Source organism: Periplaneta americana, chromosome 4 (assembly GCF_040183065.1).
Source record: "Periplaneta americana isolate PAMFEO1 chromosome 4, P.americana_PAMFEO1_priV1, whole genome shotgun sequence".
In the NCBI taxonomy this organism is placed as follows: Eukaryota; Metazoa; Arthropoda; class Insecta; order Blattodea; family Blattidae; genus Periplaneta; species Periplaneta americana.
The window spans coordinates 17,049,175-17,067,661 of record NC_091120.1 but is presented as its reverse complement, the minus strand read 5'-3'; the positions used below and the strand labels follow the sequence as shown (position 1 = coordinate 17,067,661).

The 18,487-nt window shown below is 34.6% G+C and overlaps 1 protein-coding gene across 7 annotated transcripts in view; it reads left to right on the top strand.

The window, feature by feature from the left end:
- The window catches only part of Pde6 (phosphodiesterase 6), an 840,004-nt gene extending 822,377 nt beyond the window's left edge, over positions 1-17,627 (top strand). For all 7 annotated transcript variants that reach the window (XM_069822899.1, XM_069822895.1, XM_069822898.1 and 4 more), the window contains 4 exons: positions 4,677-4,760; positions 6,353-6,503; positions 9,638-9,711; positions 16,134-17,627. In XM_069822899.1, coding sequence (XP_069679000.1) covers positions 4,677-4,760; positions 6,353-6,503; positions 9,638-9,711; positions 16,134-16,442 — 618 coding nt within the window. In that variant the 3' untranslated portion in view covers positions 16,443-17,627. The remainder of the gene's footprint in view (positions 1-4,676; positions 4,761-6,352; positions 6,504-9,637; positions 9,712-16,133) is intronic.
- Positions 17,628-18,487: the final 860 nt, after the last annotated feature.

The window sequence follows — 18,487 nt, the reverse complement described above, 5'->3', positions numbered from 1 at the left end:
CTTTTAGCTTATTTTTATTTTTATTGATTTGATTTGTAATTCCTTATTTTACTGGTTTTATTTCTTTTGAATTGGGTTTATTATTTTTTCTTTGTTGTTCACGTTTCCGATCACAGCCCACTAGATTCATTCTATTGCCATCTAAAAACTATTTTGTCGTCGTATATTTTGTAGCAAGAAGACCGTGACATAACCTATGCATTATTTTGTTCTGTGCTGTGTATCATGGAGCAAGTTTTATTTGATGAGATTCTAATATGAGTGTTGAGGAAAATCCTAACCTTTACGATAAGCGGCGCGCCTCGTATAAAGATGAAAAAATGAAGGAGAATACGTGGCTTTCAATAGCTGCATCTTTGAACACCGGTCGTAAGTGAATCATATTTTATTACTGTATTGGTTGTATTACACACTACATATTCATGCTTCAATTCAATAACTACTGTTGTGTTCATTTTTGTTCTATTACAAATGTTTCTTCTCTAATTATTTTACGTCATGGTAGACTTAAAATATGTTGATAATAAAGATGCATGGGCATATTTATAGTACCGTACCTAATGAAATGTTTCAGTTGATTTCGAAGTTGGTTAACCTGTGTTTATGTTGGCTGCCTTGTACTCATGAGAGAACGTCATTGGTCAATTATACGCAAATAACATCAGAATGGGTAATATCGACTTTACATATAGTTATTGACATACATATCGATATGCATAGTCGTCTATGTTCTCGGTTTATTGTGAATCAAAAATTTTCATATTCACGTCCTTTGCTTCTCGTTTTCATTCTGGTTCTCGTTCCCGGTTTATTGTGAACCAGCCTTTACTGCTTATAGTACACTCCAAGTATTTGAAGCTGTCCACTTGCTCTACTGCCTCATTTATAATTCGTAAGTTTAAATTCTTTATTTTTCTTGCGATAACCATGGTCTTCGTCTTGTTTGCATTTATCTTCATCCCATACTGCTCACAACTGTCATTTAGCTCCAGTAGTCTCCTCTTATGCTAACAACGCCATGTCATCAGCAAATCTTATGCACTTTATTCTTCTTTCTTCTAGTATCACCTCTCCCATGTTCTGAAAACAGTTCTTCGCTAAATCCCCCACGTACTATTTTCAAATAGTAAACATTTTAAAATAAAAGGGAGAAACATTGATACATTGTTGTTTGCTGACGACCAGATCTTAATTGCAGATCCGGAAGATAATTTACAAAGAGCCATACATGAATTAAATAGTATTACAAGTGAATATAATCTTCAAATCTCATATGAAAAAACGAAAATAATGGCTCTTAAAGGAAGAGATCTGTTAAGAGGAAAAATTTGCATAAATAATAAGCCCATCCAACAACAAAGTGATTTTAATTATCTTGGTTACATTGTGTCATATACCGGCAATAGAGATGTGCAAGATAAATTAAACAAATTCCAAACAATATGTGGCACAATAAAAATAACTTTTAAAAATTGTAATAGAGCAACACTGTTAAAACTTTACAAAGTAATGGCGATCCCAACCTTGCTTTATGTGTGAAAGTTGGGTCTTGACTATCTCACAACAGAAGATGAAATTTTTGAGACAGGTGGCAGGTTATATACTCATAGACAAAAAGAGAAATGAAGATATTAGAAAAGAATTGGAAATTCAGAGTCTAAATGAAACAATCATTGAATACAGACAAAGATGGCAACATCATATACAAAGAATGGATCAAGATCGTATACCACAAATAATAAATAAGTATAAACCTGTAGGTAGAAGAAATGTCGGCAGGCCACGGATGAGATGGTCGGATCAGTTTTCTTGAAGACGGAACGAGCCACAAGGCTTATGCCGTGATGAAGATGATAATGATGATGATGATGACTATTTTCAGAAACGGGAGTGGTGATAGCAGGAGGAAGAAGAATAAAGCGCAATATTTGTTTGTATATTTAGTTGTGTCTTTATCCTTCTGTATGCCTGCATTATTTTTCTACTTGTATAATATTGTGCGCTTTTCAGAAAGAATAATACTGTTATAATTATTTACTGATAGCTCGTACCATCATAGGTTGTATTTCGCGTGTATATTTGGTATCGTGTCGCAAAGTATTGATTTCAACGTTCACTAGGATTGAAGTACCACAGGCAATATGCCGACTGAGATAGCTACACTCCCCTAGTCTGAGAAATAAGGGCAAAAGAATCGCATTTCTTATTGCAATGACTGTTAAGGACATAATATTATAGAGTTGATGCTATTACCGCAATGAAAAGGAGTGACTTATTAAGTACCGGTATCAAGAAAATTGTATTATTTGGGCAGGACATTTTTAACAAATTTATTATTATTATTATTATTATTATTATTATTATTATTATTATTATTATTATTATTATCTATTTGTTATGACACATTTATTTCTTCGTATTATTTTATTTGTGATAAAACTAATTTATAGAGCAGGCCTGCACAAACAGCGCTCAACGAGCGCGCGCGCTCCTTCGGAGCGGGAGAGCGGTGTTTACCGCTCGCCGAAACGGAGAGGAAGATACGTCAGAATGACATAGACTTGCTTACGTAGAGGAGAGGGAAACGACCACTCAGTTATCTAGTGGAGTGCAGTGTGTAGGCCTATTCTCAGTAACTGTTTCACGTTGCTTACCTACTGCTACAGTACAGTATGGAGGAATCTAAAAGACGAAACATAACATTTAACATTTAACGATTTACAGCTCGAACTTATTGATCTTCAATGTGACCTAAGGGCTAAAGATCGTTTGAATAATACTACTAGCCTGGTTGAGTTTTACAAGACTAAACATTAGCAATAATATCCACGACTACACAGGCTGGCTGTGAAAATGATTGCTATGTTTGGCTCAATCTTTATTTGTGAGCAACTGTTTTCTATAATCAACTTTAATAAAGGCAGACATCGAACATCTGTAACTGATGTTTCATTACGATCAGTAGGCTACTGTTCCTTTCAGCTGCCAACAGCATAAAACCTCGTTTTGATGTACTGATAAATAAAAAATATAGCAAAATGATATTGTACATTTAAGTAGCTATACAATTTCTATTACTTCTGTAAAATAAATATTTCTTTATTAATTAATAATAGTCCAAGATAGTTTTGCAAACACTGAACGGGAATTTATTTCATAAGCACTTGTAATAGTACTTCCTTTTGTGTACATTTTGTACGAGATCACCCCTTCTTCCAGTCCATCCTTATACAGAGCGCAGCTAATATCTGCATTCCGCTCATAAGCTGTGAGCCGGCTCGGAGAGCGCAAACCTTGTGCAGGCCTGGTATAGACTAATGTAATGGAAAGAAAACATTACTTTAAATATTAACATAATCGGCAGTATAATGAAAGAATGTATACATCTTGATTCATTCATTTTGTCTTCTGTCTTTCACTGCAAACCCAGCTTTCTGCAATTTTTGCTATTTTCTGCCTTACTCTTCGTTTTCTCATATTATCCATATATCTTAATGTCGTATATGATCTTATATCTTATTCCACCCCGAACTCTCCTCCCGTTCACCATTCCTTCCAGTGGATCCTTCAGTAGGCAGTTTCTTCTCAGCCAGTGCCCCAACCAACTCCTTTTCCTCTTCCTGATCAGTTTCAGCATCATTCTTTCTTCACCCACTCTTTCCAACACAGCTTCATTTCTTATTCTGTCTGTCCATTTTACATGCTCCATTCTTCTTCATATCCACATATCAAATGCTTCTATTCGCTTCTCTTCACTTCGTCGTGATGTCCATGTTTCTGCCCCATACAATGCGACACTCCACACAAAGCAGTCTCTTCCTTAGTTCTGTTTCCAGAGGTCCACAGAAGATGCTCCTTTTTCTATTAAAAGCTTCCTTGGCCATTGCTATCCTCATTTTGACTTCCTGGCAGCAGCTCATGTTACTACTTATAGTACACCCAAGTATTTGAAGCTGTCCACTTGCTATACTGCCTCATATAGAATTTGTAAGTTTACCTTCTTTACTTTTCTTCCTATGACCATGGTTTTCGTCTAATTAGCATTTATCTTCATCCCATACTGCTCACAGCTGCCATTTAGCTCCAGTAGCATATCCTTTGGTATCATTTCCTCTTCTGCTAACAACGCCACATCATTAGCAAATCCTATGCACTTTACGCCATATGGCAACTGAGCCGCACCTCTAAAAGCCCGCGCGTCACAGACCCGCCATTTTTTTCGCATGACGTCATAATAATGCCTCTGTAGGTTTGCATAATCCTATTCCTCATCTTGCAGATACCCGTGCTTGTTGGGTGGTATCAATCGGTTTTGACTAGACTTCTTATTATTAATTTTTTTTTTTTTTTTTTTTTTTCGATTTTACAGGGATTTGTATTTTTGAATGGAGTACCGGTATGATAGTGGGAGGTCGTAAGCAAATGTCTCGCCCAAAAGTGGGTCGCGCCTTCAGAAAGTTTGGGAACCACTGAAATAATCAATGTCAGTAATTAATGATAATAGAATATTCCTCTTAGGAGCATTGTCAGACAGCAAGAGTTACTGTGGGACAAAGGAAAAGTTGTTTATGAAATAACTTAACAATACTTCAGTGTAAGGAAAAATGTTTCATTATGCAGGTTAATAGATTATCACAATTTCAACTTGGTAAAATATGTAATGTTTTTATTCACAGGCAATGATGGATCGAGAGAGGAAGGATGAGTTACCACAAATGCAAGTTGGCTTCATAGATGTAATCTGTCTTCCTTTATACAAGGTAAGGACATTTGGAAACTTGTAACAAACTCCATTATATCATAGAAATCATATTTTGTTTATGTAAAACAAACAAGATTAAGTATCATTTAGATTTAACGTCTATCCCATATATGATCATTACATACAGTACATATTTTGCACTCTTTATCTATTTTGTTCCCTATATGGGATCAAAAGTTTTTTTAGACAACTTTATCTATACATGGTGTTAAGGGTATGGATACAAATATTTTTATATTTGTTTAAGAAAAATGAATGTAAAACGATGCTATTTTCCTTCTTCTCTTGCCCTAATATGTCTTCCAATTCACTGCGGACTAAAACAAGGAGATGCACTATCACCTTTACTTTCTAACTTTGCTCTAGAATATGCCATTAGGAAAGTCCAGGATAACAGAGAGGTTTATGCGAATGACCTGAATATGTTAGAAAAAATCCAGAGACTATCAAGGAAGACACGGGAATTTTACTTCAAGCAAGTAATGAGATGGAAATAAATCCGGAAAAAACAAAGTATGTGAATACGTCTCGTGACTAGAACATAGTAGCACAGTCTAGTATATACAGTCACGAAACTTGAGTTGTGAGGGTGCTAGGAACAATAGACTGTGCTGGTACTATTTCGCATTGTCTGTAATGAGGCGATATTAGCGGTTCTAGTGGTTAGCAACTATCTATGGATGCATATTTACTACATATTGAGCTTCGTGACTGCATATATTAGACTGTGATAGTACCGATATGTAGATAATGGAAATACAGTATATTAATAATAATTCGAAATTTAGGCCTATCCTTTGAAAAGGTGGAAAAATTCAAATATCTTGCAACAACAGTAAGAAATATAAATGATAATGGAGAGAAAATTAAACGCAGAATAAACATGAGAAAAGCCTGTTATTATTCGCTTGAGAAGTTTTTATCAACCAGTCTGCTATCGAAAGATCTGGTGGTTAGAATTTATAAAACAGTTACATTACCGGTTCTTCTGTATGGTTGTGAAACTTGGACTCTCACTTTGAGAGAGGAACAGAGATTAAGGGTGTTTGAGAATAAGGTACTTAGGAAAATATTTGGGATAAAAGGGTTGAAGTTACAGGAGAATGGAGAAAGTTACACAACAAACATAATTTGAAACATTAAATCCAGATGTTTGAGATGGGCAGGGCATTTAGCACGTATGGGTGAATCCAGAAAGACATATAGGGTCTTAGTTGGAAGACCTGAGGGAGAAAGACCTTTGGGGAGACCGAGACGTAGATGGGAGGATAATATTAAAGTGGATTTGAGGGAGGTGTGATATGATAGAAGGGACTGGATTAATCTTGCTCAGGATAGAGACCGATGGTAGGCTTATGTGAGGGCGGCAATGAACCTCCGGGTTCTCTAAAAGCCACTTGTAAGTAAGTAAGTACTAAGTAAGTAAGCCGTATAATGAGAAAGTATGTGTCGTCTTTGCAACACTTACAGTACTTTCCTTCAGTATGATGTACCTACTGTTTTTGTAACAATCCTCTTATATTGAAATTAACTTTCTCTCATTTAAGTATGAATTCAAATGGTATTAAATCTTCGTGTATATCTTTGTAGGTGCTTTCAGAAACATTTCCTTGGATTCAGCCATTATATGATGGTTGCTACGAGAACAAACAGCACTGGCAAGACTTGGCTGAAAAGGTTGAAATGGGCCTGACATGGATCGACCACGATACCATCGACAAACCAGTTGAGGAATTTACAGGTAGTCATATAGTAATACTTCATGAAACATATATAATTGCAGCATTATGCTTTAAGATAAGTGGTACGTAAAATATTCACGGAGAGGCCTTTTCAAGAGACCGTTGCCTGTTTATTGTAAGAAGTAGGCCTAGGATTTACAAAGCTACAGTATTCTTTTAGTAACGGATGTGACATATACAAAGTTTTATAAGACTATTTCGTTTATATGACGTCATTGCATTTTCGACCAATGAAGTGTAATGAAATTTTGAATTCAAACCAATCACAGTCACACTTTGCGATAATTTTTGCAGCTAGATTTATCGCTTTCAATTTATCGCATGGTCGTTCTTTTGTTTAGTCATTGTCGCCAACTGTTCCCCCATAAATCGATGATCATGAATACATTAAGATGCAACTACACGGTTAAACTTTTCTTTCAACTTTAAAGCAATGAATGCAAGATTAAGATTTAATATTAATTAATATATTTACGCAGTGAAGACGACGTTCAAAACGGCGCTCCATTAGACATAAAATCTTTATGCATCTTAATTTAACGTACGTTTTGAAGTTGATTCCTTCAATATTCTTCCCAGACTGCACGCATACGCGATTGGAATATTGAACTGTGTAGATGCAGCTTTAGTTCCGTTACACACTACAGCGAGAATACGTTTGTCGAGCTATAAAAAATGCTTTCGTGTAGCACTGATTGTGAGTAACGGTCGAAATAAGGCACAGCTGACACTGGTCCTGCTCACACAGGTAATCTAACCTATAACTATAGCCTATAAAATACATCTTCATCTTCTAATTCCACGTCCATTGTAGGATATCAGAAAAAAATTACATTCCTTCATTCAGATTAGATAACTGCGTTTTCAACAATTCTTCATTTAATTAATGTATTAATCAGGTTACTGTAATTATATTATAAAATTTTAAATTATATCATGATTTCAGCAGATAATGAAAATGTATTTATATTATATAGTAAGAGAAAAGTGCAGTACGTGTAATTAACATTGTTAAACCTGTATTTCGCTTTTCGCAATTGGCATTACTGAATAATAACATCGAATTTCTTTATTGCACTGAAGTATTCGTAAATATACAATTATTAACATTTTGTGATCGAACTTTAGGGCTATATTATTTGCATTTTTATTTTATTCACGAAATAGTCCTAATAAATGTCACTCGAGGTCTGAGATTTCCCAGATAAATCCACTCTCTTCGCTCGTGGATTTATCGGCAGATCTCAGGCCTCTCGTGACATTACTACAGATAATTTTTTAAGATGAAAATATATTTTTGGGTGTTTCATTCTCACGTCGTTTCCTTGCGGTCTTCCTTAGACTCATATGAATTTTCATCATTATTGCTTTGAAGATTTTCATTTTATCGTTATTTTTTACGCTGTAATGAATGTGCAATCGACATAGTCAAAACAATACGTAAGACAATAATACGTAAGATTGACTAAACAAAAATACAATAAAATGTAGGCCTAAATAAAAACAAATAGCAAAACAATATGAAAAATATATTCGTATGAAGTTACAAGAAAACGCTATGAGAAACATTAGTACTAATAAAAATGTATCAATATAGTGTCATCTTCAGTTACAAGCCGGAGGATGGGTAGGTTTGGCAACGCCGAGTGGAGGCGGGCGTTGGCGAAATAAAGGCATGACGTTTGACGTTTTAGTGCTTTGATTTCGTTACCAATGTACGTTTTGGACATTAACTGATACAAAACTAAGTGTATATGATCAAGATTCAGTGTATTGATGTACGTAATTTATTACGGAATCCGAAATGGTATTTTATTTGAGTTACAGAATACCGCGTAAGTATCTGCATACAGCCACTTATAACTTAAAAAAAATTTTTCAATTTATACCTGTATTGATATGTACATAGATTTGTTTCAGTGAAAATTGATGATATAAAATGTAAAAAGAATTTCGAAGATAAAGGCGAAATGCATTAATTGAAAGGATAATCTTCAAATTAATATTTATTTATTTATTTATTTATTTATTTATTTATTTATTTATATATTTATTTATTTATTTATTTATTTATTTATTTATTTATTCATTCATTCATTCATTTATTTAGTTATTTATTTATTTATTTATGTATGTATTTATTTATTTATTTATTTATTTATTTATTTATTTATTTATTTATTTATTTATTTATTTATTTATTATTTTGCTAATAATTGTAACATAAAATATAATATATATAGAAAAACTTTAGCTCGCCCCTGAAAGAGTAGAACTCGTGCTCAGGGACGGATTCCTGAATTGAAATTAATAATTATGCAATACAATTTGTCTTATGTCTACTATGCAATTATAGTATATAAATTTAAATTTACAATTTTTCAATTTTTATAAAATTCATACATAAATTTTTTAATTTAATACTGGAACTATTAGAATTGACAAGATTAGGATATTTAAATATAAATTTGTTATATATTCTTGGGCCTAAATTACTACTATGATTAAATACTGTAACAGTGTTGCATTTTGGTTCAAACAATTCATGCCTTAAATTTAGAAATTTTCAATGTTTATAAAATCCATACATAACTTTTTAAATTTAATATGGAACTATTAGAATTGACAAGATTAGGATATTTAAATATAAATTTGTTATATATTCTTGGGCTTAAATTACTACTATGATTAAATACTGTAATAGTGTTGCATTTTGATTCAAACAATCTTAAATAATTCATGCCTTAAATTTACAACTTTTTAAATTTAATACTGGAACTATTAGAATTGACAAGATTAGGATATTTAAATATAAATTTGTTATATATTCTTGGGCCTAAATTACTACTATGATTAAATACCTATATCTACCTAAATACCTATTGGAAGCTTATATAATAAATTGACAAAGAGGAAGGCAGAAAAAAATGAAAGACTGGAAAATGCTGGGTTTGCAGTGAAAGACCTGCCATTGGGAAGAACGCTGTGAATGAATGAATGAATAAGAAATTGAAATACATACTACAGCATTGGACAACGTAGAAACGAATAACAAGCATGAATAAAAAAATGTTATGTACACCAAACGGCAATGACATTAGAAGTAGTAATTTAACATTTTTCTTCCCTCAAGCCAACTCAGAACAACCCAAGGATATCGAGTTCACGGTGACAACGCTCAACTGTGCACACAGCGCAGAAAAAAGGGTATGTATGTGTTCACTTTTTACTATAAATAGCTGTGAAGCATTGCATGTGTTGAATTTATTGAAATAGTATTTACTGTTACATTTCTTAAACAGAGAGAGTGACTAACTTCATAACCATAAACAACAAACATAATTTTGACAAGATCCTACTCCTGTTTATATTTTTTCGGCATTAAAGCGCTGCAGATAACAGTATTATTACAACCAGTACGTATAGAGTATAAATAAGACTATTATCTTATAATTTACAAAATAACATATATCAGACACCACTCCATCTCATAATACAACCTTACATCAAATACCTTACTATAATAATACCGGACAGCTGTATACTAACAGCATTGACGTGAGTGCGAAATATTGCGGACCTGACATCTAGCGAAGCGGCGTGGAATTACGTCCACAAATACAAATATTACGATAGCGGGATTCGGACTATTGTTTAAAACGTGAGTTGTTAATGTGGAATAATATATGAAACGCTTTAGAAATGTTGAATAATATTTAATGTAAAATTATTATCTTATATCAAAGCTGCATATTATGAGAAATATTGCATACTTCATATTACTTTCCGTAATTAATTGTTACATATTTATTCTTTGGTTTAATGAGACAAAATCAATTCTGACATTAAGAATGAATTTACAATAATGCTTTATATACGCATTGCTGACAACTGCAAAGATAAAATTGATAGTAATCTGATGCTTGTAATAATTAGTAAAGGCATGTGGATAACAATAAAACTTCATTTGATAAAACCTTAAAATTTCCAATACATTTTAACTTATATTCATTTATTAGGTCTAAATAAAAAAGCTAATTTGTATTTTTCTATCAACACAAAGACGAAGGAATTAGGCCTACTAAAGAATGTTGTTGACTCACGTTTTATGATCCCTCGGAAATCGAAAGTACGATTTGGAGCAATTTGTAATGCTGTAATTGTAGCAATTACAAACAGCAGATCACAGCACTAATTAATATAAGTATTAACTAGCCCATCAACAATATACATTGCAATTGATTACAGCTTGTTTCGCGACTATCGCCACACCGGCCGCCTAGGTAGCAGCACCAGCGTCGTTCTCGCGCAGAACTGCTACCTGTCCAGTATTATTATTATAGTAAGGTATTTGTTTACACTGGTCACTGTTACAGGAGCTGAATACTGGCAGTGTTGCCATCAATTTTCGAATGACCCATAAATATGATCTTACAAAACCGCTCCCAATAATTAAATTTACTTCGGAATATAAAGTTTCTGGTTTTTCGGTTGGAAATGTAGAATTTCCATGTCTGTGTTTATGTTGCTGTAGGTGTGGTTGGTGTTTGTGATGTGCTCTGCACATGTGGAAGTGTTGTATGATTTGGTTATGGCTGTGATGTGTTCTTTGTAACGTGTTTGAAATGATCTGCATGTCTGTCGTATGTATAAGTTATTGCATAAACCAACACACTATAACAATACGAAATATACAGGCACACAAAAACACACCCGCATCAAATCCTCAACACAACTCGATTTCAGAACACACATACTTTTTGACTCCACATAACACTACACAAACACATACCCACAGGAAACGCAATTAGAAGACGCGAAGACCACCCAGTTCTGATGATAGTCCACCGGGTGAAACTACTCAACAAGGTAAGCTGGTTAATTAACACGTGAAAGCATATACAGGGTGAGTCATAAATATGTTTGAAAAACGCGTGAGCGTACTCCTGGATCAAAAATAAGAATAATTCCTTATATGAAAATTTGACGGAAAATTCTTATTTATTGGAGAAATGGTCATACTTTGTTTTTGTTCTTTTCTTATTGTCACTTGTACATGTTTGGAAACCTGCCATTTAACGTTTACAAAAGGTGCTCAATATATCCCCCTACATTGTTTACTCATGCCTGAGCACGACGTACACACGACTGGCGAGTTCGCTCAAATACTATGTTGTCATCATGGATCAATTGGCATCCATTTTCAACACATTGCAATAGCTCCTCTGATTTATTCACTGGTGTTGCATAGACGACAGCCTTCAAGTGACCCCAAAGGTAAAAATCTAATGGAGTGAAGTCGGGTGATCTGGGTGGCCAAGGCACTGGACTACCACGTCCAATCAAAACAAAAACAATATACTACTGTCTTGTCACTGTGTTGTTTGTAAACAAATATTGGTAAAAAAAGGTAAAGGTATCCCCGTAACATGTCATGAAGGCACTTGGGGGGCATGGAGGTAGAGCCCTATGCTTTCCATGACCGGCACTAGAATGAGGTGGTGTGGTCGGCACCACGCTCTGACCGCCTTTTACCCCCGGGAAAGACCCGGTACTCAATTTTATAGGAGGCTGAGTGAACCTCGGGGCCGTTCTGAAAGTTTGGCAACGAGAAAAAATCCTGTCACCACCTGGGATCGGACCCCGGACCTTCCAGTCCGTAGCCAGCTGCTCTACCAACTGAGCTACCCGGCCGCCCAAAACAAATATTGGTACAAACTCAAAACAAAAACAACACAATAATATGATCAGTTACTTATAAAATAAAAGTCACAATTTTATCAATAAATAAGCAATTTCCGTCAAATTTTCATATAAGGAATTGTTCTTATTTTTGATCCAGGAGCACGTTCACGCGTTTTCCAAACATACATGTGATTTACTCTGTATACACTTTATATTCCGAAGTGATTTAGTGTTAAAAATTGTGTAATCAAGATGGATAATAAAATTTATGCGCACATGGCATTCATTGTAGTGTTGTGGGATTTAATCGATTAATCTAATCGATTAAACGATCAGTTTCTGTTGTAAGATTAATTGATCAAAAATATTTAATCGAATAATCAAATAGATTAAAATTAATCGGTTGTAGTTGATATTAATTATTATTTTGTTAATACAAACTCATACTAAAAATTCCGACAATATTCCTCTCTCGAAAATTGCTTACTTAAAAGCATAATAGTACTGTTATTTTTTTTCTAACTGCAAAGCAGGTACCGTAGGGAAAATCTTTGCACAAACACTTTAGAAAGAGATGGAGATATGACGACAGTGACCTAGTCTATCTCTATTGAAAGTTCAAACAATGCGAAACCCTTATTAAGTTTTATGATTTTCCAAGAAAACTTCCACCTTGTTGTCAGCTCATCTTCCTAGCATATGAAATACATACTTTTCTGGGATTCGTCCCCCTCATCCCTAATAAAATAGCCATGTCTACACTGTGTGCAAGTGAGAGCGTAACTATCTTCTTCTCTTTCTAAAATCTGGTAATTCGATTACAATAGGGGCCAGTCTTCTGTTTCGACCGCTGTACTTTTGCAATTGCAGTTTCTGTACTGAGTTTGTATATGAAGGTTGTGTGTTTAGTTTCATAAAGAAAAAAATTCAGTTTTCTGTGGTTTGTGAAAATTGTAAACTCCATTATGTCATATAAGAATTTGAGAGGTAAACTCGGTGAAACGTTTGGATTTAAATTGAACGATCGTGGAGAAGTGATTGACAGAAAAACAGTTTTTTTTTTCGTGTTTAGTGATGCAGGAAACATTGTTACTAAACGTAGAGCGGCACTTAATTCGGAGCATGTGAATGCACTCACATGTTTAAAATCATGGATGAAGCAGTATTAACTAGGTGAGTCTTCATACTTTTTGTTATTTATGTTTGTCTCAAAAATTCCCGGAGAAATTTACACAATAAATTATAAGCCTCATAATAAATATAATAGTAAGTAATTAAAATAGTTGTTTTGTAATATAACGATACAATATATACAGATTTACAACATTTAATACTTATACTTATCACTAATCTGAGGATTTTAGGCACTAAAAGCAGTTGAAATAGGCAGGCAAAATAGGCATTCAAAATTCTAAAATAGGCATTTAAAAAGGCACTTACAATTTCTAATTCTTAATGGCTAACACGATCATAGCGTAGCATTATACACTAGTTTCTATAGTAACGTCATTATGGCAGTGAATAACTGAATATTCCTGCAAATGTTGTAATGAGAACTGATGTCTGTTGTCTGTAAGAATGTTCTTAAATTGGGAGAAACTTCTCTCCACTTCACATGAAGTGATGGGGCAATACTTCAGGGATCCAATCCCAGCTGGGGACCAAACCAGTGGGAACGCAGTAATGTCAATGTCATTTCCAATCAGCAATAACACTTGCTCCCAACCAGGACTTCCTTCCACAATTTTCAAATACTTATTTCTCATTGTTTCTCCCACGCTGCTTGATATTTCTTTAAGAATAGTTTCTACTTTCTTCATAACTTGCACAGCACTGTAGAGTGGAATACTCCTCGTTTCCAGTTTCGTTATATAAGCAGGCAGCTTTCCAAAGTTTGCTTTGATGAAAGCAAGATCAGATGTTAGCTTTGGGTTTTCCAGGATAATATTTGCTGCTGGATAAAAAAGAAACAAATTACAGATTAAAAAAATATCGATAGAATAGTGAATAAATTAAAATATAATATATAATACGGATATTTAGGCAACTTTTAGGAATTGATTTACCAGTGAAATAGGCAATTATAGGCACTATAGAATTCGCTTAATACTCACAATGCCATAAAATGGATATGTAACCTAAAAGCGTGCGTCTTCAGGTTAAAGATTAAAATAGGCATATAGGCATAAATCCGCATCTTACTTATCACCGAATACAGTAGAACCTCGATTATCCGTCACCCTATTAACCGATTGGCAGATTATCCGACTGTCTATATCTCGCGCTTTTTTTTTCTTCAGAAATAAATAACTTATATAAAGTACTGTTTTGTACATCATATTAGTAGCACAGTCTAGTATATACAGTCACGAAGCTCAATACGTAGAGAATATGCATCCATAGATAGTTGCTAACCACTATACTGTTTTCGCTGTAAGAAAAATCCTAATGTAAACATAAGCACGTTGCTGTCATACCCGTGATTGGCTCCCAGTTGAAACACTCACATGGCGCAGGAAAATATAGTTCGTATTTGGAAACCACAATCTTATATTATTTGAATATAAAAAATTGAATTCTAGTTGTTAAATACGATGAAACATATAACTTCACTCATATGTAAAACGATATGTAAAAGAAAAGCTACTTTTATGCTTTGTTATGTACTATGAACGCGGATGAATACCGACAGTAATACCGAGGCGGTCTGTTCTGGTAACAAGCTGGCGTCGCTTGAGCTCGTAGTTGTTCATGTAAGTACGTGGTACTTACTGAAATATGGCTTCTGCATCCTCAACTGTCCATTGTGAAGACATAAGACTTAAAAATAATTTAATCACAGTAATTATAAAGTAAATGTCTCCTAAGAAAACGAGTGCATAGTAGTGAGGTTGGGCCTACTTGACGAGTAACGGGAAATGTTTAACATGAAACAGAATGTACAACAGTAGGCGGGAACATGTACTGAGAATCTATGGCGCCAAACGGCCAATGAAGCCTCACTTCAGTCACGTGCTATTGTTTACATTAGGATTTTTCTTACAGCGAAAAGATTATAGGATCGCTACTATCGCTTCATTACAGACAATACGAAAAAGTACCTCCACAGTTTATTGTTCCTAGTACTCTCACAACTCAAGCTTCGTGACTATATATACTAGACTATGTTAGTAGGTTCTACATATTATGTTTTTGCTATAGTGTTTTCTTACAAGCCTTTATCGTTACACAGCATTGTCTACTGTCCGAATTGCCGTTCTATAATATAACTTGTATATAAAATGACTTCCACGGATGTTAACAGAAAACGTGTTGTGCTAAGTATCGAAAAAAAATGGAGATAATTGAATGGTTCGAGAAAGAAAAACTGTGGCTCATCTCGCATCAGAATACGAGATTGGAGTTACAGCTGCGCGATTTAATAAAAAAAAAACAAGGATAAGGAATAAAAAAGTATGTAAATCTACAACATGAGACCTCCTTTATTCCTGTCTTTCCTGAGACAGTCATTACAAAGGGCTTCCTTGTTCTTTAAAAACCCATCATTATTATTAAAATAAATCATTATTATTAATTATTATTATTATTATTATTATTATTATTATTATTATTATTATTATTATTATCATCGTTTATAACCAGATTTAAATTAGTGAACTTCTGATCCACTACCTAGCGAGTTAAATACAAGACAATGGAGGAAATTACAAAATCTTTCATTGTACGGATTATCCGATTTTTTCGATTAACCGTTCAGTCCATCCCCTTCATTACCACGGATAATAGAGGTTCTACTGTGCAAGCTAAATTTAACAATAATTGTGTATTACAGTATATATTAAAACATTTTTTCAAATCGATTAAACCTCGATTAAATTCAGATAGTTAATCGATTATATTTTGATCGATCAATAGCATTGAGTTATTGTGATATTTACTTCCAGGCAGGAGATCAGTCAAGTGGACACCAGCCACGGAAAGCCAATGGCAGTGCAGGAAGTGTAGCAGGCATTAGTTTAGGAAGGTTCACTAGCTTGAGACGAGGAAAGACATTGGGCAAGGCAGTGAGAGAGCGACTCAGCAGCTCCTTGTACAGCAGCAGCAGCAGTGGGCGGAGCCAGCAGCAGCAAGAAGCAGAGACGGTGCTCGTGCCGCCCATCCCAGAGCTCAAAAGAAACAACAACAAGCCGGTGACACAACTGCGCAAGGGGAAGCAAAACAAGGCCAGAAGCAAGTTGTGTGCGCTGTTGTGAGAAGCTGCCATGCAGACTTCTGTTAAAAAGTGCTCAAGTTAAAGAAACAATGCGTTCAGCCTCGGCTGATTTCTAGTCCCAGTTCTGAGACAAATAATTTAATAGCTGTGGCAAGCAGACTATCGTGTGGAATGGACATAGAACGTGTCGCAGCGTCAAACTAGGTCCTCTTTCTAGTGAGGAATAATGTTTCATTTCTACCTTACCAACTTAGTATTTTAATTTGTATTTTTATAATTTTCTTTGCAAAGCCAAAGAGGGTTGAAGGAGTTGAATAAATATTTATTCTGGGTAACAATGACAGTACAAACAAGACTTCAGAATTTCAGGCTATGAAAAGGTTCACGGCTTGAATCCATTTTTTTCATGTGTGAAGTAATGTACGCCTTCAGTCACTTTGAATAAGCACGAATTCAGAAATCGAGTGTCATGCTGATTAAGTAGTTTCAAAGTAGACTTGGGGAGGTTCGCACTGGAGCAATTCTCAACTGCAACTTAACTGCACATTCAAGGAACTGCAGTTGCTATTAACGCAACAATGCGCACAAGTTGCATACGTCAATCTCAACTCAACTGCGATTTCAGTTGACCAACTGAGTTGATAGCAACTGGATGTGTTGTGTATTTTGTTGACTGTAGTTGACAGTACAAGCTAAAGATGATATTGAATTTGCAGTCACTAAACTCAAAGTTGTTCCGGTGATGAATTAAGCTACAACTACAACTCCATTTTGTTTCAGTTACGTTTCAGAGTTAATTATGTGGGAAATCTCCCTATCTGACAACAAATGTCTCTACAAATGGATCCACATGTATTAAATTTTCATTTTCACAATTTCTTTCATTATCTACCTAAGCAATTTAGCAATCCATGCCCCAGTTTCACAAGCTTTGTTAAATACTTAACATGTTGATAAAGTAGTTCAGCAGTAAACTTAACAGAAGAGATGTTTCATAAACTATTTTTACTGCTAACATCATGTTAAACCCATTGTTAAATGAATATCGCGTACTCCAAGGCTCTGTTGTATGATTTTACAAATTTTATTAGAATAAACTTACAAATTACTAATACTAATAATTTCTGTTGCATAATACCGAACAGTTTACTAATATTATTAGTGATTTTCGAATAATTTCGAGGGAAAAATTGTTCCGGGGCCGGCCAACGAACCCGGGACCTTTGGTTTAACGTACCAGCGCTCTACCAACTGAGCTACCCGGGAACTCTACCCGACATCGATGCAATTTTTCCCTCTATATCCACAGACCTCAAAGTGGGCTGACAACCGTCAAGCAACCAACTTCGAGTGCACACTGACTCCGTGTGACTTAAATTGTGGTTTTCTGTTAACGAACAGTGACGTATATTATGCAAATCAAGATTTCAGGTACAATGCCCTGTAAAGTTGATTTGAATAATCTCGAACTTGGTTGCTTGACGATTCTCAGCCCACTTTGAGGTCTGTGGATATAGAGGGAAAAATTGGATCGCTGTCGGGTAGAGTTCCCGGGTAGCTCAGTTGGTAGAGCGTTGGTACGTTAAACCAAAGGTCCCGGGTTCGATGCCCGGCCCCGGAACAATTTTTCCCTCGAAATTATTCAAATCAACTTTATAGGGAGTTATACCTAAAATCTTGATTTGCATTAGTGATTTTCGATAGAATAATTAAAAAAATTACAAGTTCGTCAGAAAACCCTAGGCATGTCACGGCCTCTTGGACTATAACTGTATATAACCAGTGCCATGATAATCACGATGGCAACTATAATAATCTCGATGGCAGTGAGTGCAAATGTCGCGTAGATAAAAAAATAAACAATATTGTTATGTCTGAATCTTTTGCAATAGAGAAGAGAGAAGAGTAAAAAAAAAAAAAAAACTCAAATTTTGCATATTAAACAAAATTAAATGTAATGTATTATTGGTTGATTTAGCGACACATTAATAAATTAAAGATAACAAAATATGTAAATATGGAAAATTAAATTAGAACAGTACATTTTCTATAGTCTAGGAGGGAGCCTTGATAAGTCTCCTTCAT